The sequence below is a fragment of the Osmerus eperlanus genome, chromosome 5, assembly GCF_963692335.1.
Source record: "Osmerus eperlanus chromosome 5, fOsmEpe2.1, whole genome shotgun sequence".
Lineage (NCBI taxonomy): Eukaryota > Metazoa > Chordata > Actinopteri > Osmeriformes > Osmeridae > Osmerus > Osmerus eperlanus.
The window spans coordinates 7165181-7188081 of record NC_085022.1 but is presented as its reverse complement, the minus strand read 5'-3'; the positions used below and the strand labels follow the sequence as shown (position 1 = coordinate 7188081).

The 22901-nt window shown below is 45.6% G+C and overlaps 2 protein-coding genes across 2 annotated transcripts; both read right to left on the bottom strand.

Annotated features, from left to right (window-relative positions):
- Positions 1–267: 267 nt before the first annotated feature.
- LOC134021055 (metallophosphoesterase MPPED2) lies at positions 268–11756 on the bottom strand. The gene is made up of 7 exons (XM_062461501.1): positions 11372–11756; positions 10106–10414; positions 8107–8288; positions 7521–7746; positions 2059–2174; positions 1827–1940; positions 268–1508 (listed from the first exon to the last, which is right to left on the bottom strand). The coding sequence occupies exons 2-7, from the start codon at positions 10237–10239 to the stop codon at positions 1399–1401; spliced, it is 882 nt and encodes a 293-aa protein (XP_062317485.1). The 5' UTR covers positions 10240–10414; positions 11372–11756; the 3' UTR covers positions 268–1398.
- Positions 11757–17372: 5616 nt separating this feature from the next.
- On the bottom strand, positions 17373–22772 carry selenoo1 (selenoprotein O1). Its single transcript, XM_062461498.1, has 9 exons — positions 22096–22772; positions 21731–21934; positions 21460–21637; positions 20923–21053; positions 20361–20638; positions 20073–20238; positions 19648–19833; positions 19175–19331; positions 17373–19023 (listed from the first exon to the last, which is right to left on the bottom strand). Exons 1-9 carry the CDS (start codon positions 22644–22646, stop codon positions 18778–18780), a joined length of 2097 nt encoding a protein of 698 aa, XP_062317482.1. The 5' UTR covers positions 22647–22772; the 3' UTR covers positions 17373–18777.
- Positions 22773–22901: the final 129 nt, after the last annotated feature.

The following is a 22901-nucleotide window of genomic DNA, read 5'->3' as shown; positions in this document are numbered from 1 at the left end:
AGACACCAGGATGACATTGAAGAGAAGGAGGAGACAAAAGAAGCTAAGATGAGTAGAGAAGAGGTTGAAGGATGAGGTATCTGGTAGTCAGAGGAACATAGGAGCATAGGAACTATCATCCAACCATCTTCAGACATCTAACTACATTCATCCTAACTTGTGGGTTTGCTCACAAATGTTTAGAACATGTAGAATCTAGTGATTAGTGAGGTCTGAATCAAACAGTTCTTCCCATTCTGAATCACAAACGGGACAGAAGCACAACAATTCAATCAGTAAAAATCTTGCAATTTTATTTGCATATAAAGTCAACTAAATTCATCACAATAAAAAAAGATGTTTCAAAAACCAGGAAACTAAACAGGCATTTACAATGACAGAGAGGACGACCAATGGCAACTTCTTTTTTGTGCTAGCAAGTTTGCTTTTTCACACAGTGCAATAACTTGGGAGGAAACAAATCAATGAAAGAAAATTTAGAGTTTTCCAACCTTGCTTGGACAAGTATTCAACATACAAGTCAGCTGGTGTTAGTTGAACACAGATATAAAATCTGAAAAAAGAAGATAAATGCTATAATCTGATTTAGTATTAGCGTTGAGAGACAACCCTTCAAGCATGGCTTCGCTGACTTCTAGATCTGAGAAGATTGGTCAGGTGCAACATTACAAAATTATAACTCAATAACTTAGAAGTTAATGGCCAGATGCATGTTCTATTATCGACATACAGGCTTGTATGAGGTGAGGCATGTCTGATGAGAGTACCTTTCCCAGGCAGAGCAGCTGCCTACCAGTCTAACTAACAGCTTATACTGCAAGTACCACGTCTTTATAAGACAGCTTAATAATGGTGTGAGCTGGAGGCACCACGCCAGAACAGCGTCCCTGCTGGTAGACCAAGCTATAGCACCTGGCAGAAGGGAAACATGATGATCATGATGATTATAAGGGTACATCAAATGGACCTGGCAATGCTAACAAAGTGGAAATATAGTTAACCCCTTGTTTGGCAGCCTGATTTCAGCTGGCACTTACCAAGTATTTACTCAGTCATTTGGTTTTTACATTGGTCAATTCAAATACTAGGTAAAACATTTTTTACAAATTGCAAAGAAACCAAAATTGTATCTGTGCCATCATCTGAAAAATTACCATTCCTCGATATCATTCCTGAGTAAATACATGGTTGGAGAAGACTGTAAAACCAAGCATTACTGAAACAGCTGTAATATTCACAAAGCTCCGATCGTCAATCAGCATTACCTCCACAGACCAGAATTATCATGCATTTATCTTACAAGCAGGTTTACAAAAAAGACAAATATCTTGTAGATATACCATAGAGTACAAGTCTTCATCTGATATAAAAATGCTGGTTTGGTGCGCTGTGTTGAGGCTAGGGGTTGGGCAGGTCGAACACAATGGGGGGGTTGGTAGGCTGGTAGCTGACTGTACAGGTTGAGGAGTTGATGAAGGTCGTGCATCCGTCCGTCATAATGCCATACCCTGGGAGGAAGAAAGACAGCAGAATCTGGCCTCAACTGATAGTACGGGGTGTGCGGCTTTATTTACAGTCATTCCAGAAAAGGGGAATAAAAAGATGGGTGCGTGCACAGACACACAGACAGGTGGGCCCACACAAACCCACACGGACACAGATACACACAGGCCCGATGGACACACACAGGCATGCCAACACATAAAGACAGACACACACAAACAAATGCTCACACAGACAAAGGCATGCACACACAGCTCCAGATCCCTACAGCCTGTTCAGATGTTCATCATGCTGCTCTCTAGTTGTGTGGGACCAGTGCTAACCTTCATGTATCCCTCCGAAGGCGTGGAGTTTGGGCTGGACTCTGTGCTGCACCGTGTTCAGCAGCTCCACACAGCCCACCCTCTGCAGCTCCTTAGGGACCCAGTCCCTGAACCCTGCAACACACACATACTGTAACCCCAACCTGAACTGAACACTGTGTGTGAGTGCTTCTATGTGCATGTGTGTGTCTGAGAGTGTGTGTGCTTCTATGTGCAGATGCGTGTGTCTTACCAAGAGGAGGCCCATGGGTCATAAGGATGTCGATGTCCTCTGGAACCTGGTTCCACTTGTCCAGCAGAGACTGGCCTCGAGATAGGTTGAAGCCCCAGCCGTTGAACCACGGCGTCCTGAACACACACGTTTTATTTGGGAAGAAAAAACACATAAGATTCCAATCCAAAGTCTGTCACACAAAAAAGATAGACACTGTTAAAATGAGCAAAGAGAGAGAGAAAAGAGTCAGATGTATTGTCATGTGCACAGTATAACACAGGGTCTTTCTGAACAATGACATTCTTGTGACATGACAAACGACATAGTGGCATAAAAAGGAAAATATACACGAGAGACAGAGAAATAAATTGAAATATCAAGAAAGAGAGAGAGAGCGCACGCTTGGGAGAAATTATGGATGTCCCATGTGCTTATGTTAATCACAATCAATAGATCAGCTACTTGTTAAAATATTATATTTTACAACACCTTTAAATACATGTGTTCCTATTTAACCAATACTGTGCAGCAATGACTGTCATGTTGTTACCGGTGGTCAGGCCTAAAATACATTCTGCGGGATGAGGGACAGCCTTCTATGGGCCGGATGGAGACTGGTATTGGGGTCCAGGAAACCAATACACTTGAACTTAGGGTCTAGATTTTAAGAGTCTTGATATGGTAAGCCGTCCTGAAGTACTGTGGCTGCCGTATCCGTGATGATGATCCCTGATTGAATAACGAACACCTGTTGGCTGTTTGTTATCTTTGTTTTCTGTAGTCACTATACATTCCGTTCTCTGACCTTAATGCCTAAGAGAGACATGTTTGAACGCTGTGTCTGAACTGGTTATATTTGTTGTTGAGGTGTTAGTTAACTCTCTCCAATTAGCTGGTTGTGTACTACTTAAACACCCAGAACTTGAAACTAAAGGTACATTGTATTGTGGAGACAGGCAACAATTTCTCCCTTAAAAGAGAAAGAGAGACAGTAAGAAATAAATAAAGACAGAGGAAGTTAGTCGGTTGGATGACATGGACAGTGATTGTGTCTCTGCCCAGACTGAGGGGGACTGGCAGAGGTCGAAGGTCAGCCTAGCTGGGAGCAAACTGATGAAGCTGTCAACATCAATGAGAAGGAGAATTTTAGTAAGAGTTGGACATCCCCCCCAGAACTGAGTTGCTGACACACACACACACACACACCACCATAGTCTATAATGGGGGAGGGACAGTCAGGGGAGAAGGACAACCCCTCTCCCTCCCCCCTTTCTCTCTACCACTCCTCCCTCCCTCCCCCCTCTGACAGGCAGACAAGAGTCATTACAGACCTTCAGCCACCCCCGTCTGTCTGGATCTGATCAGCTGTCACACACACACCTGATTTGTGCCATCAGCGTGGTAGGTGTGTGTCATTGTCCTTGTCTGCTGAACCTGACTGTGAACACAGACAGACACGGAGCAGACGGCCTGACCTCTCCCAGCCTCCACACCGGAGTGCAGCCTCCTACAGAGGCCAGCCAGCTCTCACACCCTGCCAGACTAATGGACCGCCTGGCTCACAGCGAGGCCAACCACTCCCTCTGGTCGGCTCTAACAGGACTAGAGAACTCCTCAAATATTTATCTGGTATAGGACTGAGGAGAGAAGAGGAGAAGAAAAAAAAGAGGAGAGGAAGATGTCCTGGCCAGTGTGTTCTCAGTGCCTCTATAGGAAGCTTTAACATTACTACAGCAGATGAGGAACAAACATTCAGCCACAACTACAGCCCCCCTTCCCCCTACACCTCTGGACCCTGCCCTGGCCTACACATGGGACCCCCCACCACCACCACCGTTTTCAGAAGGACACAGTTATCCGAACCCTCTATTCATTCACAACCTGCATATTCAAGCTTACACGTGTGTGGATTTGCATGTGTGTGCACATTATAATTAGTGGGCTGTACACAGCATCCGTGGCCTTAGATGACCCTGCTTGGTAAATAATGAGTCATTAGTATTCATGGTGCTGGAGACCAGGGAGCTGATTTCACAGGTCGTTAGGTGGAGGTGATGGACCACCACATCACAACCACCTCATTAGAACACTTATGATCTGTAATGTCTAGAAGTCTCTGCAATACAAACACTTCCCATAAACCATGCAGGGAATGCTGGGTAATGTAGTCATAAGTGCTGTTGGCAGGCTGGGTATGGTTTGGCTGGGTGTGGTTTTGGCAACATCAGAACTGTGGGTTTATTTCCCACAGAAAAGGGGGAGGGGCATAGCCCCAAAACACTTCCTCCTGTGGGTGTAAACATACTAAAGGGAACACTGAAATACTGTTACAGCTATGCACGTCATATCCTTGGTTTACTGCTGTTTTTGCTATGTGCACTATTTGTATGTGGCTTAGGATAACGGATAAAAACAGATAAAAGCATCTCCAAAATAAATAAAACCCCTTCCCTTCCCCAACATAGACACGTTTGATGTTTGGGACTGAGCTAGCTACAGTACACAGCAGGAGGCAGTCACCGTTATGCAGCTGTTTCCATGACAACAAGGAAGGACCAGGCCTTGCAGACTTTCTCCTGATATGACCCAAGGGCATCACATGACCTAGGTGTGCTGGGGTCACATGACCCATGTGTGGCGGCTGCTGTAAGAGGATTAGTGGAAGTCTTTGATTCTCCACAGCCAGACGACTTCTGTCTACCCATTACACACTACCACTACACTCCTCACCCTACCCACACTGCTAACCACTAGTACACTCCTTACCCTACATACTAACACTAGCTACTCTACTACAGTGCTCAAGTCAGAGCCAGAAACACATTAAGCCTTACACAGTCAGGCCCAGACACAGATCAAGACCCAGGTCCAGACCCAGACCCCCAGCCTGCTGTCCATCTACGGTCTTCTTACTAGTTCCAGGTGGTTCACTCTAACAGTCAGGACACGCTGCTCTGTTGCTGGTTAAGGACTGTGGAAAAACGTTTTCAGGGTGTGTTTGTGGTGTTAAGATGTGGACTCCATGAATTAAGGAGTATCAGACCAGAGGGAGAGCTGCGATACTGAAGCATGAATGATTTGTTCATAGGTACGAGGCCACAGTCAGAGTGCCCAAAATCATGTTTTATGCAACAGTTCTACAAGCTCCATTTATTAGTTAACAGTTGTAAGCGACAACAGATTTTGATTTGTTTATTTAAATCATTTGGCTACGCTAACATAGTTCCACAACTAGACAGGGAACACTGTTGCCAAGCAACACAAAATGTTTCTGCACAATAGCTTACTACTTTTATATATATATATATTTATATATATTTTATATTACCGCAGGTCAGATCATTTGCATCATGTATAATTCTCAAATGTTTATTTGTATAAACTAAAACTATGTTCATCTTTGCGTTGCAAAGTTTGTTACATTCTAAGATAACAAATAATTGTTAATGTAATTAATGGTTGTTAGAGCACCTGTAAAGCGGAGGGATATTTGTTCAGTTAAAAGTTCCAGTGCTGTTATACTCTATATCAGCTCATGGAATGCCTCTTGTCAAATCAAATTACTTTGTTGGAACTAACTGTTGTATAAATTATGTTATAAAGCGCTAACCATGCCACTTTTAATAGTGAGGCCAAGTCTGAGAGCTGTGTGGAGGGGTCTGGTGCAGGAAAGTGCTGGCAGGCAGTCCTTACAGCAGGTCAAGGTCAGAGCCTTTGAGGGACAGACAGGGACAGACCACTGGCAGGGCAGCAGGGCCCAGGGTCAGGCCTGAATGACCTCTTTGTGGGGGTTGGAGGAGGTTGTTCTGCAGGATCACTGGGCCTGTGGGAGTCTCTGTGTGTGTGTGTGATGAAAGGCTGTATGTGTGATGTAGGGCTGTGTGTGTGATGTCGTAGTGTATGTGTGTGATGTAGGGCTGTGTGTGTGTGTGATACAGGGCTGTGTGTGTGTGTGATGTAGGGCTGTGTGTGTGTGTGTGTGATGTAGGGCTGTGTGTGTGTGTGTGTGTGTGATGCAGGGCTGTGTGTGTGTGTGTGTGATGCAGGGCTGTGTGTGTGTCGGTGGGGGGGGGGGGGGGGGGCTTGTTCACACGGGTGTTCTGGGACTAGTCTCTCCCTGGGGAGGGCAGAGGTCAGGGTCTCAGGTTTGATCCTCACACCAGACAAAAGGACCAGGATGTGTCGGAACAAAGGCCACTTCCTGTAGGAGGGAGGGCGGCTGGGAACATCGCCACGGCAACGGTGGACAACCCAAGATCTCTGACAGACCTCCCATCATGCCTCACTCACGCACACACACCTACCTCTCCAGCACCCCAGCCAAAAATAATCTTTTTATTCAGTCCTGAGTGAGTGAAAAGCCTGTGATTCTGGATCTTATTGTTGCTTTTTTCTCCCAGTCTGCATTGTAAGACATTCCTGCAGCACCAGGAGGATCTTGGTGTGTCTTTGAAGCGGAAAATACATGATTAAACATGGTTAGAAGGAGCTGCTGCTTCAAAGCAGGGTTTACCACTGGAGTCGAGGGTAGTCGGGTTCTGAAGGGGACTACCCAGGGACAGGGACTACAGATAACTACAAGGGATGGGTTCTGTACAGAACTAACCAGGGTTGGGTTCTGCAGAGAACTACCATTGCTGCAGAGAACCTAGGCATGGGAAGCACAGAATTCCACCATCACAAAAAGAGAACAACAGACAGGCATGGTAAAGGCAGACAAATAGGCAAGCGGTCAGGGAGGCAGCAAGGTAGAGAGGCAGGGACAATGGAGTAGTGGTTCACAGAGCATCATGTGCTAAGAGGACTGAGCAGACCTCTGAAAAGAGGTCAGACAGAAATGGAAAAGTGTTTGTGTGTGAGTGAGTGTGTGTAAGAGAGAGAAAACAAGAGACAGTCATACAGCCAGGAAAGAGGCCAGGCAGAGGTCAGACAGAAACACAATGTTGGGATTCCCTGGGCTTTCAACAGAGCCCTGCTGTGCTCTACTCTAGTCTTCAGCCACCTATACATGAAGCACTGAACCAGGACCAGGATTGGAGGATGAGGGATCCTGTAGAGGTAGACCCCCAGCACCCCACGCACACATACTGTAACTATCTGCAGCAGAGCACTGTGATTCCATGCCTCATGTCTCTATATCACAGCCTGCTGTCTGGGTCTGGAGAGGAGAGGAAGACCTGACTGAACCTGAACTTCTGTAAAAAGATAGGTGACACCTGTCAGAACAAATCCCCTCCTACCTCCACAAGTCCATCAGAGCAGTCATGGTTGAGGAAAGAGACTTAGTCACCACTATGAAGCCTTATCACGTAGCAGCTAGATATCTAAAACACCCAACTCCATAGCAGACGAGACCTACACACCCCAGATCCTCCAACACATACCACCAGAGTGTAACATAACACCCACCACCACCTGTTTGCTCAACCCCCTGACCCAGAACCCCATGCTCCAAAACCCTGAGGTCGCCGTCTCGTTACCATGGCGAGCCATAGATCCGGAACCCCTTGACGGTGATCTCTGAGTCCTGGAGGTAGATGCAGTTGGTGAGGAGCGCCTGGACGTCATCAAAGTCCTCCGGACGCAGCTTGGACACAGAGGGGAACCGGTAGTAATCCTGCTTCACCAGCTCCGACATGAAATCCTTATCAAACGTCAGCTCGTGGTTCCCTGCTATCACCACCTTGAACTCATACGGCAGACTTCCTGTGGGGGGAAGGAGAGGTGAGGAGGGGGGGGGGAGAGGTGAGATGGGGAAAGGTGGACAGTGGGGGTGAAAAGTAGAGAGTAGAGAGAGTAGAGAGAGTAAAGAGAGGAGAGAGAGGAGAGAGGGGAGAGAGAGAGAGACAGAGGTGAGTGAGCGAGCGAGCGAGAGACAGATGCAGAGGATGATGCAAAGGATGATAACATTAGCTGTTACGTATGCAATAAAACTGAAGTTGTGTATCCATGCAATAAAAAGAGGCACGATGCGGGAAGCAATAAAAAAAGGTAAGGCGCTTATGTAATGCAACAACATACACGTGTCGTAAAACATGGCACAGTAACGTGATGAGTCGTGTTTACCTAGCCAGTCGTTGAACTTCTTCACCTCCGAGGGCAGTCCCAGCTCGGTGAAGTCTCCAGTGTGCAAGAGAACGTCTCCATAGGGCATCTGCATGCCATCCGTCCGCGAGTGGGTGTCCGACACACACACGAAGCGAGTGTGACCAGAGGGCTTGGGGGAGTCGTAGGGAATGGGCTCCACCCTAGCAACAAGACAGGTATAATATAACACATTGAACAGTACACATATACAGTTTATGTAAATATACAGTACCAGTCAAAAGTTTGGACACATTTTCCTGTGTCCAAACTTTTGACTGGTACTGTATGTACTGTATATATATATGTATATATGAAAATATATAGTCTTTATCTGTGTAGGTGGGAGCATGGGAGGACAGAAAGGAGACGTTGAAAATGAGAGAGATGCAGACGACGGTAGAGAAAGAACTAGATCACTCCAGAGATAGAAATAAAAGCACTGACAACTTGCTGACACATTTCCATCAATCAGGGCTGCACAATTCACCTCAAAGCTAATCTGAACCATCAGCCCTCTGGCCATCACAGATCTGGAGATTACAGAGCTTAATGCACACCCGCTGCAGGGCTTCTTATGCATGAAGTGTGAATGCAAAGAAGCGCTGTATATTTAACCAGCTATGCTAAAAGCAATGGAAGGAAGGTTTTATACAAAACTTAGGTGACTACACTAATACATAGCACAACCCTACATGACAGTACACAGCCTACACAACACAGTCTACACAACACAGTACTCAACCTACACAACACAGTCTACACAACACAGCCCTTCAAAACACAACACCAACCTAGACAGCACAACCCTTTAGAACACAGGCCAGGCCTACTTGTGGCCAAGCTTGTGTCGCTGCTAAGGAGAAATCTGTCCTGTGTAGACAAGACTCAGACTGTCTGAGCAGGTGGGGCAGCATGGTTAATGTTGGACTGGTTAACCACACTAGAGGGGTGGCCAGGCCAAGCTTCTTAAAAGAGACCAGTATGACATCTGGCCAATACCTTTGTCTGCTACAGTGTGCGTGTGTGGCGGCAGTTAGGTCAATAGTTTTGTAAGTCAGTCAAAACCCATGTCAGACTCAAAAAGGGCACCTGCTTTCTCTCTATCACTCTCACACTCACACTCACACTCACACTCACTCTCACTCTCACTCTCACTCTCACTCTCACTCTCTGTCTATCTCTATGCAACCCCTCATTGCAGACTAATGATCAGGAGTCAATAAGCCTGTAACAGACAGATGACTGACCTCTGACTCAGCTGCTGTTAAAGACCTCATAAAGCCAGATGACCTGTGACCCCTCTTTAACAACGTGGAACGTACCCTCATACAGGGAACCCCAAACAAACCCCTCTATAAAGGTTCAAACTAACCCCTCTTTAAGGTCCAAACTATTCACTATGTAGGATTCAAACTAAGGTCCATGAAGATGTGTCGGGGGAAAGACTACAGTCTTCACTGTGTGTTTGTCTTTGTATAGACCAGAGAAGCTACCAGCAACAGATTGGGACTCTTGAAATAATTGGGCGGACAGATGTCCAATCACTTGCTTTTGTTTTGAGTCTGCCAATCCGTCAATTAATTGCATCAATAGTTCTATTCTAGGCATTGTTGCTTTATCAGGTCAGTGGAAGCTTCAGGCTGCCAGTCTGGGGTGAGTGTGTGTGTGTGTGTGTAGGCTGCCAGTATGGGGTACATGTGTGTTTGTGCAGGCTGCCAGAATGGTTTGCCCTCAGCTCTGCCCCCAAACCCCCGGTCTAACATCTACCACCGGGACGTGGATGTACTTGAGAGAGGTAGAAAGAAAAGGAATGAGAGCAAGAGTATACAAGAGTATGACCTAGCACTCTAGATCTGAAGATAATTGTTTTCTAAAAGGTTTGATGATAACTAGATAGGGTTCACCTAAACCAAGTACAGCAGGTTGCTTTGAATAGAAGAATCTGCTGAATGACTGCAGATGAAAGCAGTGTACTCACATGTGGACGTGCGGGGGCTGAAACCTGCTCTGGTTGATGTTGTAGTGAGTGAATGCCTGCGTGGGGTTGGAGCTGTACTCATCCACTGCTACAGTCACCTTGCCTCCCTGCGAGGGGGGGTTCCTGTGTGCCATGGCTGCTTTGGCCGCTCGGGCATGGGACACGAACACCTCAGCTCCTCACCAGGTTAGACAGGACCCTTCCAGCACCCTGGCATGCTTCAGAGCTCACACACACACTCTCAAAACACACACAGCCTGCCTTTGTCTCTCTTATGCACACACACGTACTGGGACTCCTGATAACCCACTACAAACAAAAAACGGAGAGATGAAATAAGAGGTCAAATTCAGTTCGGTTTTGTTTTTATATTTTGGTAAAAACAAATGTCAGAGGTTAGGCCACGTTTATAATATCTGCAAATCACTACATTCATAATAAAACTTTCCTAAATAATCAAAAAGATGCACAAAGGATGTCCATAGCACAATGTGTTGCAGTACAAATGCTCTATATTGCTACAAAACCCATTCAAAGACAACATCTTACATTTCGACATATATTTGCTGCCATTGGATGAACAGCCGCTAAGAAAGTGCTTGTAAAATGTACGTAAAAAAATTACTATATTAGTTAACCAACAGCAATCACTTACGATTGGGTCACAAATCTGTAAACTGCAATACATTCCTGATATATTTTACACTGGTAACAAATGCTGATTGACTGAATGTTACAATGTAACGAAGTGTAGGTTACGTAGTTCCGCTGTTACAGCATGGAATTCCTGACCTTTGACCACAATAGTTTGCGAAGAACTTGAGACAATATCTAGATATGTTGAAAATATCTAAGATCAACGAGACAACTAACATTTGCAAGTTATTCTCAAACAAGACCTAGACTACCTTAATCAGTCTGCTTGGCGGTAAAATATAAATAAACTACGAATATGTTTCAGGCAGCATGCTCATATTCAAAAATGTGCAGGGTTACAAAGACCTTTCTCCACAGTAAATGGAGAATTCAACATCTGACATCGACATTTCAAGACGGCGTTCTTCCTAGTAGGCTACAGTAATGGCAATGTCGAACAATTTACACAGAGGTCCAATACAACGTTTCCGTATTAACTTAAGATAAACGCTCTCTCATCCCTTTAAGTAAAATATCAGAATGAAATATATTGCTTCATTAACCTACACTCTGCATAATCGTATGTATCTTTACGTCTCGTAAATGACAAGACAGCCACCTCTAACCCACCGCTTTGTGCCTCGCAATTTTTTCCCAGCGATTTTCTTGCCAAACGGGAGGCGAATATCTTGTCCTCCGGCCGATATGTGCTCCTGGTTAGCGGTATGTTTAGTCAGAAATGTTTTTTCGTAGATATTGTTGAAAAACTGAAGGGGCTTCGAAGGTTGAGGTCGTGGCTTTCAGGGCAGAACCTTCGACCCTTCGAGACCCCGTCGTCTGGCTCTTGAGGAAATGCGACAGACAGACAAGAGCGGCGAGATAGGCAGGCAGCCTCGATGTGGTAGCAAGAGGAGGGGGGAACCCGGGAGAGCAGTGCAGTGTGCGAGGACTGCCACCGGGGTCAGGGAGCATGCTCTACAGGAGCACGAGGTGTGTGACTACTGGTCGGAATTTCTCAGTATTTCGTCTCGAATTAAACACATTTTTACTTAGTGTTTATGTGACTGAGTGTCACTGAGACAAAGCTCCACTCTAGCAATGTCGTTTTGTGTGTGTGTGTGCGCGCGCGCGCGCGTGCGTGGGTGTGTTCTCTCCGTATTCCAGTATTGGTCAGACTGAGGGACAGACTGAGGGAGCTCCATGGCAACCATTAGGCTGTGCCAAGTAACTTTACAGGATTGTTTGTGCACATAAATCCGTGCTCTCTCACAAAGCTGAGTTGTGTTCAAGGTGGAGACAGTTGTGCCAATCTAACAACTAGAGATTGCACCCAGAACCTTTCATCAGTCACAACCACCTACAATTACGCCAAAAGGATATCATCATGGTCAATATCATCACTATGGCAGGTTCCAGACCACCTCTGCAGGAGTCTAACCAATTCGTTTTCACGACAGAATAGTGAACTCCAGCCCTGTTTCTAGACTGCTTTGTCCAGAGGGCTCATAACCTGTTTGGATTTGCAACACCAAAAACAGACCTACTGTTCTATGACAATCAATTGTTTCATAATGTTCTCTGACCATCGATTATTTCATAAATACTAGAGGGTTGGAAGTGTATGGATCTGGAGGTATAAAAACTAAACATTTTGGAGTGAACAGGTTGACTTTCTAAACCTGATGTCTCAAACGTAGCTCTGTCATACACAGTGGTGTCATGAAGTAGAGGTAAAACTGAGTAAATCCACCAAGCACCTCCTCCTTCCAAGAATCACTGCTTATTTTGGACATAAAGGTGATCATTGATCATTGTGGGTATGCAGCGTATGCATGAGAATCAAGAAGACCATACCATGGGTTGGGTCAGGTGGCTGAGCGGTTATGGAATCGGGATTGTAATCTGAAGGTTGCCAGTTCGATTCCCGTCCGTGTCAAATGACGTTGTGTCCTTGGGCAAGGCACTTCACCCTACTTGCCTCAGGGGAATGTCCCTGTACTTACTGTAAGTCGCTCTGGATAAGGGCGTCTTCTAAATGACTAAATGTAAATATAAACGCTTCTACAGATGCCAGCCCCAGTGACTGGACTGGCCTGGCTGAACAGCTCTTATCTTCGCGACCCTCTCCTAACTAATGATGTGAACAGATCCATAAGGAGAGTGATCAATAGGCCTTCTGCTGGCGGAGTGGAGTAAAGAGAGACTTCACTGGTGGAGGAGAGAGGGAGGAGAAGAGAGGAAAGGAGAGGAGGTGTAGGAGAGGAGGGAGGAAGAGAGGAGAAAAGTGTTCTTAGGAAGGTGTTCTTAAAAGACGGAGGAGGAAGATGAAGTGGGAGGTGGAAGAGAGGAGACGACATTGGCAGTTGAGGAGAAAGCAGAGGAGCAGAAAGGATTAAGAGGCTGGCAAGGTTAGAGGAGGCGTGGCTTGATAGTAAATACATCTCACGTCCCTAGCAACAGTTATCTAGTTTGGGAATAAGGTCACAAGGACCCAGCCCTGCTATTTTCATAACCTCACTGACCTATCTTTCACCTTTGACCGCCGCCCCTCCTCGATACAGGATTTACTGGCAATTGATATCTAAGCTATTATTTGTCTTATTGTATCTAGGACTTTTTCACCCCAACAACCTCTGATATCACTGTTTCTGCATGAATGGTTGAGATATCCCTGCTGTTCAGTGTCAGTGCTAAACAGGTGGAATCAATATTCTTATAGCAGCACATTTGTGGGTCATAACACGTTTTCAAACCAGAACAAAGGCTTTGCTGTCTGAAGTGGGCACCTCTTGTTACAGATCCATGCCTATCTGGTTTAATTGTCTGTTAAGAGTTTACATTAAAAACCAGAACTATCTGTTTAAGCATTCAAATAATGGAAGTATCACTCGCAAAATACAAATGTTGTACGTTGTATATCATAACACGTACCCATGTAGGTGTTTGGAAAACTATGTGATAGAGATGGAGTCTACCTTGAATGTTCTAAGAAAATACAGGACTAAGGCTTTTTTTTCTTTCTTTAGAAAGATATTTATTTTTGTGGTGACGCATCTGGCGACGAGTGTGGTGTGCTGAAGGGAGAGTGAAGCTCGTGGGTAAATGTAGTATTGATCTTGTAAAGATCACCCACCATGTCATCTCCTTGTCCCCCAAGCCAACTTGCACTGGGCACACAATCTTTTCACAGTGTGTGTGTGTGCATGTGTGTTGGGGATTAAGTGAGCGATTACCCGGTAGTTAGACTGCACTAGAGAGCTATAGGTCATTTATTTTTGTGAAGATGTCATTTAAGACAACCTCCGGCCAGCTTGCCTGTCACACCTCTTCTTCTCCCTTGTCTGTCTCAACAACCTCCTGTACATCTCCTTTGTCTCCTCTCCCACCCCTCCACCCACCTCTCCGCCACCTCTTCCAACACCCACCTTTCTTTCTAGTCCTCTTTCACCACCCACCCCTCTTCCTTGCCCACACACATCCCCTCCACCCATCTCTCCTTCACTCCTCCACCCATATCTGCTCCTGATCCTACTTTGCACCTCTAACCATCTCTCCTCCTCCTCCACCCACCTCTCCTCCTCATCCACCCCTCCACCTACCTCTTCTCCTCCACCCCTATACCCACCTGTCCTTTCCTTCTCCTCCAGTTGGGTGAGATGGAGTTCGATGGAGTGAAGCGGGTCAAGTTGGAGCAGGGGAGTAGGGAGGCAGGTAGTTCAGAGGGTGGCGACAGGGGTGAGGGATGGGGTATAGTCTGTAAGTTGGACTAGCCGTCTGCTGAGACTAGAGGCTGGAGGTGCCACATACAGTTAGGTCCATAAGTATTTGGACATTGACACAATTTTCATCATTTTGGCTCTGTATACCACCACAATGGATTTGAAATGAAACAATCAAGATGTGCTTTAAGTGCAGACTTTCAGCTTTAATTTCAGGGTATTTACATTCAAATCAGGTGAACGGTGTAGGAATTACAATACATTTTATATGTGGCCCCCCCCTTTTTAAGGGACCAAAAGTAAAAAAAAAAAAACAAGGTGTAAAGTGTGGTACTACAGTATACAGTACAATATATTGGCTTTTTTTTGTTGATATTTGAATTTTTTGTCTCAAAATAACATGGCAGTTCCACTCTAAAACCTAGGGTTGCTTTGACCTGCCTTTTACATTTTCCACGCAGTCATTTAACATATCACTTCCGTGGCTGTGTCTTGATTAATTAATTAAATAATAAATGATGAAAATAAATGTATTCCACTCCTCCCTGTCCTCAATCACCCTTCCCAGAGGGCTCTGCTCTACAACCCACCTGGTGTGATGTAGAGCAGAGGAAGAGGAAGGAACCCTGGCCTCCATGAGTACTAATTAGTCCCGAAGACTCGTTAATGGAATCAATTCTAATTAGACTGAATTATAATAGGGGCTGGGTGGGGGGCGCACAGGAGAGATCTGTCAGCGGGGGCAGCAGCTGTTCCCCAGCACGTGTGTGTGAGCTTGGCCGTGAGTGTGTTTGTGTGTGTGACAGAATGTGCTTGTTAGCATGTGTGTGCCGTTAGGCCTCTAGAACACCTCAACTTCTTCAGACAGATCTACCTGACTACCGCCTGGCCGTTAAGACTAGCTCTGCTGTGGTAACATGACCCTCCACAGACAAACAAGCTGGGCCAGCGTGAATTAGTCTTTTGGTGTCCCAAGCCAGCCTCCCTCACACAGTTGGCCTGTCAGATGTCTTTGCTGTTATAGAAATGGCCACTCTTTCTTGTGAGTGGCCATTGGCAAGCCTTTTGTCTGGATTGTATCCATTCTCATTTGTCTGGCCTGGTGTGGTGTCTTTTTTGTTTTTAGATGCAGAGAGCAATTACGAAATGTAGTACAAGTGATTTAAAACAGGGCCTGTTGGGGACGACTTCCCCTCATGCCAGCATAAATGTCTCACATGGTCCATTAAAGAGTTATCTTTCTCGCAAGTCTTGCGGTAGTGTTTTGGATTTGAATGTAGGCTATTCCTCGTTATCATCCATGTCACACCACCTCTTTATAATTCAGTCAGTTCATAGCACATCTTGCATCCATATTTATAGACCGGCTCTGAACTACGGCCATGAAAGGAAAAGAAGCGTGAAACTCATCTGGTTATCAGGGATTTTACGATCCCTCGCTGCTGATGTGAAATTCAATACCAGTGATTGCGCTCCTGAAGGCCCTTGTTTCGACCGCAGCAGATGTGGCAAGGTAGTGCAGCAGTCTTTCTCTCCACCGATCCAATAGCCTACTTTAATAGCTTTCAAACCGTTGTCATCCCCGCGCTCTATAATTCACACCACGAGCTTGAACGTCCGTGGTTCAAAGAGATGCATATCGCTGCAGTAAGCCTAAACAAGTCTGGCTACACGGGACGCATCTTTGAAATACATATTAGAGAACGTGCCGCCATTAAAATTCATGGGAGAGATTTGGCTGTTTTAATTCATGCAATGTGCAGCGCGGTAACAGCATAATAGGCAGTATATTTACATGCACGGGCGTTTATACCGCGTGCCAGTGTGAGCTGTGATGCGGAGAAATGACACATAATGAGGATTTAACTCCACGGGCTTCAGAGATTGATTCCTTAGAGAGCAGTCAGGGATGCATGACTGTCTGTTAGGATTGATGTAGCCGTCCTAGCCGCACCAGACCATGTCTGTCTGACAGCCAGCAGCACCGTCTCATCTCACCTCTTCTGAGATATTATCCTGATCTTGAGAAAAAGGGGGAGAAAGGGAGCAAACCAAATCACAGCAAATATTCAGGACGGAGCATAGAAACAAACAAAACTAGATTGCAACAGTGTCATAAACAAGACTTGTTTGATTTGTCTTCTTAAATCAGCGAGCGACCCGCCCCATTGCAATTCATAGGCTATACCGTACATATACTTTGAATATAGCCTATAGGCTACGTTATGCAGATAATATGTCTGGAATATGGGGACTGGGTACGACAAGGAAGCAGAAAGAAACAAAGACTAACAACAATAATGAATGGGCTACGGCAGAGGATGAATCTTCTAGGCCGTGCAGTAAACTCAGGTACACTTCCGTTTCTCTTACACTCAACCCTACATTAACACCTGTAGGCCTACACCCACCACAAACAAGTAGGACAAAACCTGACCTGATGGAATTTATTAGTGAATATATACATAATAAAATCATGGCTGTCAGGTAGGTTAATGGCCGATTTTGCTGCAGTTCAGAAGTCAAGGTGCAGTATACCGAGGGATTTTTGAATCAACATTGCCATCTGTTGGCCTTGTCTCTAACTGCCTTATGTCCAGATGCCTGAAACTCTTATTTAACAAGGGAACATACACTTCCACAAACATGTTACGGGCAGAGGCTTTTAAATTATTTTTGTTGAATATTCCTTTCGAAAACAGGGATATAAAAAAAAGTTTGACAGGTGTGGTAACATCTGTCAAATACTGTATACAACTGTTGACGCAATAACTTTGCTCTGACTAAACTCAGATATGAAGAGTCCATCTGACAAACATCCTCTAAATGACAGGAAGAAAAAAAAGTACTGTAGGCTACATTCACACGTGCAGGTTTTGTGTGTTTGAACACATCAAATAAGAAAGGCAAAAAACGCTATAGTATCTTTATTACCTGCTTGATTTATGTACAGAGGACGCTCTCCAAAGATTTTTTTTAATCACAATGTCCAGAAGAAAACTATCCCAGGTCCTGGATTCAAGTTCAAATGGATCGATTATAGACAGAAATATTAATCTTTAATGGGACATTGATTTGGTAGTGAGAAGAACTGCTGTGACTAAGCGGACAATCAGATACTTTTCTTCATCATGACTCAACATGATGCAAGGACAGTAAATAGTTCACAGGCCTTATTTGATGCATCCTATACTTTTAGTTGGACACCAAATGGGAAGACTGATTGATTGTATCTTTTTCCTGGATAAATGTCTGTTTTACACACAGAAGAGAAACAGAAGAAAAAGTCCACTAAGACATTTAAATCAGTATCATTCTTTGCTAAAATCAGTTTTTAAATCAGATTCTAGGCAAACAGTAAACATAGTAATCATAGAAATAATAAACCAATTAATGTGTTATACTGGCATAGATTAGATTACAGGGATTACAGAAGGATAGTTTCAAAGCTTCCCAAATGTTCCTACTTTTTCTCATGACCGACATAGGTGGTTCCGGCCTGTGGTCAAGTTGTCATGATGAGGCTGAGGGGTCAATGTCCGCTTATGTTGATTGGATGCTATGATTATCTACTCTTCCTCAAAGCTCTTTTTGCAACTCTGGATGAGTCTACCGTATCAGTTCTGTGGCTACATTTTCAAATGTGAATGTAAATAAATGCTGCTAGGACACCTCTAAAACAACATGTATATTGGTTATGGTTATTTTGTACTCTAGTAGAGATGTGCGTATTAAGTTAGATGCAGCTCATTCACATTCCATTGCTGACACACACACACACACACACACACACTTTTGAAAATAAATTGTCTGATTTGGCATTCAGACAAACCATTCAGACACACACATTGGTGCATGTTAAGGCTCCTCTCTAGTCTGTCTGCCTCAGACGGGTCACAGTAGGACTGGGCATCTGAGTCGTCATTATTAACCAGTCAGACATGCTGCACAGAGGAGGCTACGTTCAGGGTTAAAGCTCTACACACACATTGTAACATCACCGTAATAGCACTAATGTCATACAGTTTGCCCCTTGGCTTCTGGTAGTGTCTCAATTCAAATGAATACATTAAATGTGGAACATTAGCATATTCTGATATGTGCAGGGCTTTACCTCTGAATACATTTCCGCTCAGTCAGCACTGTAGACTGGTTGACATAGGAGTACCTTACACATGTTGCCTTCTCTGACTATGCCCACCGACGTTAGAGAGAGAGAGAGCGAGAGATAGGGTGCAGAGAGAAAGAGTATGGAGTTGGGGGAGGAGGAAAGGAATCTCTCCTTCACCATCAGGTGAGCAAACAGTCAGGAAAGCATTATGAAGATCAGGTGACACAGATTTCACTGGCCCAAACAGGGGGCTTGCTATCATAGGGAACAGGCAATTTAGCTTCTGCTGATGACCCTGCTCTGTGCTCCCCTTCCTCTTCTCCTCCTTCTCCCTCTCTCCCTTCATCCCTCTCTCCCTGCTCCTCCGCTCCCCCTCGGCCCACCCAGTTAGGCTGTAACAGTCCCGGCAGGGAACAGAACGGCTTCTCCAGAACCTTCAGTACCCGCTGGACCTAGAGAGAGGGAGAAATAGAGAGATGCAGCAGAAGACAGGAAGGAAGGGACATACACAGATAAATATGGAAAGAGGAAACATTTATGGGTGACACAATGGCCGCAGTTTAAATCCATGGTTAGACAAAACATAGCAGGCAGGAGGCTGACCTCTGAAAAGTCTCCATTCTCTGCTGCCTCTATTGCATTCTGGGCAATGTAGTTTCGGAGTACCACACGGGGGTTGGTGCTGTCCATCACCCTCACTCTCTCCTCGTGCAGGGCTGGTACATCGCTATGGCCCTCACACTCTCTGGCCAGCCGCTTCCTGAGAACAAGGAAAGAGAGAGAGACAACAGTGAGGTACTGAGGGAGGCAGAGAGACAGGTGGCAGTGAGGTACTGAGGGAGGCAGATTGTTCTGACATCAAGACCAGGGAGAATGCCTGATCGCTAATACTAGTCTCTCCTAGGCTTTTGTAATTTGCTTTGCCATTTCTTTCAGATTCACTTCATGAATACACGAGGCTGCTCTCTAACCCCCAATCTATATCTTCTACTTAATCTCCTTTTTTGCACCATCGCTTTTTACCTTCCTCGCACATCTCTATCCCATTTTCCCCTCTATAACTTCTGTACCTCTACCTGTAGCTAGTGATCCAACGACCCCAGTCTTCAACCTGCTGGGCCCTCAGCTCCTCCTGGCTGGTCCCCATCAGATCCTTCAGCCTGCTCAGCTTCTCCAGCTGCCGAGACACAGTCCTTCTGTCTGAGATCATCTGGAACAGAGACGGGTTGCTCTGAGCCATAGACAGCAGCATGGCCAGTTCACTAGGAGAAGAATGGGTTGGAGAGGAGAATGGGTCAGTAAATACTTGTCAAGTATTTTCCAACTTCAAAATGAAAAGTCACAACTTTTCATAGACGTGTTCACATATGATAAAGGGACTTTACCTCAGGGTATTTTATGGTAACATTTTTATATGAATGTCCACCGACCAAGCACTCAAATGTACATGCTACTATTGGTTCTAGCAAACCAGCTCATATCAGTGGTGCCTGATTCTCACCGTGGGTCCATGCTGGGTTTATTGGCAGCCTTAAGCTCCTCCAGGGAGGTGCACTGCTGGAGTAGGAGCTCTGTGGCCTGTCTGACTAGACCCTCCTCCCCATCTTCTCCTTCCGCAGGGCAGGAGATCTGACTTAGGCTGCGGAAGGTGTTAGTGAAATCTGCACCTACAGAGGAAGACGCATGTACATAATCACACCAACGGCACAGCTCAAAAGCTTCAGGGCAAACAGAACACAAATACTTTCGAGTTTGCCACCTATGGATGTGACCCAGGTGGTTCGCCTACCGGTGTTCTGCATGGTCTGCAGCAGATCTGTGACCAGCATCTCATCCTCCGGCTCCTCCTTCCTCAGCAGGCCCAGCTTCCTCTTCATGATCTCCATGTAGAAGTTGTTGTAGAGGGGCAGGTACTCCTCCAGGACGGCCACAGCCCGCTCCGGAGGCAGCTCAGGGGCCAGGGCCTCAGCCAGGCGGGCCAGGTTCCACCTGCATATGGCCGGCTGGGCTTGATAGGAGTAGCGGCCAGAGTTATCCGAAGCGTTGCAGATGAAGTCTGGATCAAACCTGGGGCACAGGTAACAGACAATAAACGGACAGCCTGGCCATATAATTTTTTTTTATGGAACTGCTAAAGGATGCACAAACCAAGGATAACTAGAAACACAGGTTGGCTGATGACCTGGAAGGCTAGTCCATGTTTATGAGGTAGATATATGTAGGCCGGTTTTTCAAACGCCACATGAAAATGGGACGGAACGCTCAATGTGACTCCACTGGTCAAATAAAGGAGAGCAAATTTAGGACATTTTCCCATTTAGTAAAAATGTAACCGTAACGGTTTGTCTGACCTGTCCATGAAGCCATAGGGTCCGTAATCTAGGGTGAGGCCCAGGATGCTCATGTTGTCTGTGTTGAGGACTCCATGACAGAAGCCCACACTCTGCCACTGAGCAACAAGCCTAGCTGTGCGCAGCATTACCTGCACCACACCAACACGCACAGTCACACACAAGAACAGAGCAAAAAACACGAATATGTTTAACATATCCTTGAATGGATTTTTTTCAATTTCTGTGAAAAAGGACTGTGAATGAACACAAAGCAACTGCAAATCCTAAAAACTTTGGCCAGCTAATGAGGACATAGCAAGTCACTGTAGTCAGACTTTTGCAGTATCAGATATGACTTGGCAGAGGATTAAGAGGATAATAATATAATTATTTCCTGGTCAATGTGAGAGTGCTCCAGCCTTCATTAAGATGAATAATTCCTGTATGTTAGGAGAGTTAGTTGAGAACTACCATCTACATACACAGATAATTAATATATACAATACTTATTTCAAATTATTGTATTTGCTCCCATAATCATCCACAGCAGTATACCTCTCTGAAGAATGCCACATTCCTATCTAGTCTGTCTGGGTGGTTCTGCTGTATCTCTGGGTAGAAGGTCTGGATGACATAGTCCAGCATCTGGCCACGGATCTCCTCATGACCGTAGCTGGGTCCCTGTCGGCCCGTGTTCTCATCAGCCCGCTTGAAGATCTCAAAGGAACCAAACCTTACACCGAAACAGAGAGTTAGGAAGACAGACAGACTGATACGTAAACAGACGGACATCCAGGCAGGCCGACAGACAGAGGTTGACTCTGACCTGATGAAGGTGGGAGCGATGCGGAGCACCACAGAGCACTTCTCCTGGCGAGCATTCCCACTGTAGTAGACATCCCTGGTGACACGGCTGTCCGAGGTGACCAGCGATCCTGCTCGTGTGGTGGGAATTCCTAGGAAAAACACTGCCTCGCTGCACAGGAACTCTCTGATGCTGGAGCGCAGCACTTTGCGACCATCCGCTTGCCTTTGAAGAAAAGTGTGGTGGAGAGGGGAAATTGTTTGTTCAAACTATGGAAATAAATAACATATGGAAATAACCCAGTGGGCATGGATACAACTTTTCCAAAATAGGGCATCTAGTTGACTAGCGAAATCTGTAATTAAATGTGTCTGAGGTTGTGTAACCTGGAAAAAGGCGTCAATCCAGCTCCCTTGACCTGGATCTCCCAGCGCCCACTGGGGTTCTCTTTCTGCATCTCTGGGTCCTGATCTGCTGGAGCTTTCACCTCACCCAAGTAGCAGGCCGCTCCGTCACCCAGCTGTCCGGCAAACTGTCCAAACTGGTGCCCGCAGTAGCAGTGCGCTGCAGGCTCGGATCCAGGCATTATCTTGGAACCGCTCAGGTATTCTGGGCCGAGCGGATCATTCATAACTTCCTCGCCATTGAGTCCGAGCAAAGCTAAAGCATCGTTGGATACGGCCACAAATGTGGGTTTAACCAGAGGCTGGGGCTGTACTCTGGAGAAACATGCACCCTTTACCTGTTTTACACCAGGTTCTTCAGACGGATCCAGAGGAAGTTTTTTGAGAGCGACATTGTCAAACTCGAGGCGTTCCAGGGATGAACGACAGATCGCCATACCCATATTGTCCATCCCGACAGTTGACAAGTATTTGATCACAACTCCGCAGCGAATACTATTTGGCCTTGGCAGACGAAGACCTAAAGCAGCCATTCAATAAAGGCCATGCATAATTTAGTCTTAAATCTTCAGGAATCCCACCACGCGTATTATTTCATAACTCCAAACTATGTGCAGCAGCGGATGTTTCCGTCAATAGATTGTGCAACTTTATTATTGGCCCTACCGGAAACGAAGAATAAACCGGAACTTAACTCGTACAATAGCAGGGATAGCAGAGCCAAAACTGGACGAAACGAGGCATAGATGGTAAGGTTCATAAAAACCAGGAATTGAGCTACATTAGAC

What these genes read in the sequence shown, in the direction of transcription:
- LOC134021055 (XM_062461501.1), bottom strand. Translation starts at nt 10,239, where the DNA reads ATGGCACACAGGAACCCCCCCTCGCAGGGAGGCAAGGTGACTGTAGCA. An exon ending in GAAGTTCAACGACTGGCTAG is followed by an intron (nt 7,747 to 8,106) that starts GTAAACACGACT and finishes TTCCCCCCACAG; the next exon opens with GAAGTCTGCCGTATGAGTTC. An exon ending in CTTCGGAGGGATACATGAAG is followed by an intron (nt 1,509 to 1,826) that starts GTTAGCACTGGT and finishes TCTTCCTCCCAG; the next exon opens with GGTATGGCATTATGACGGAC.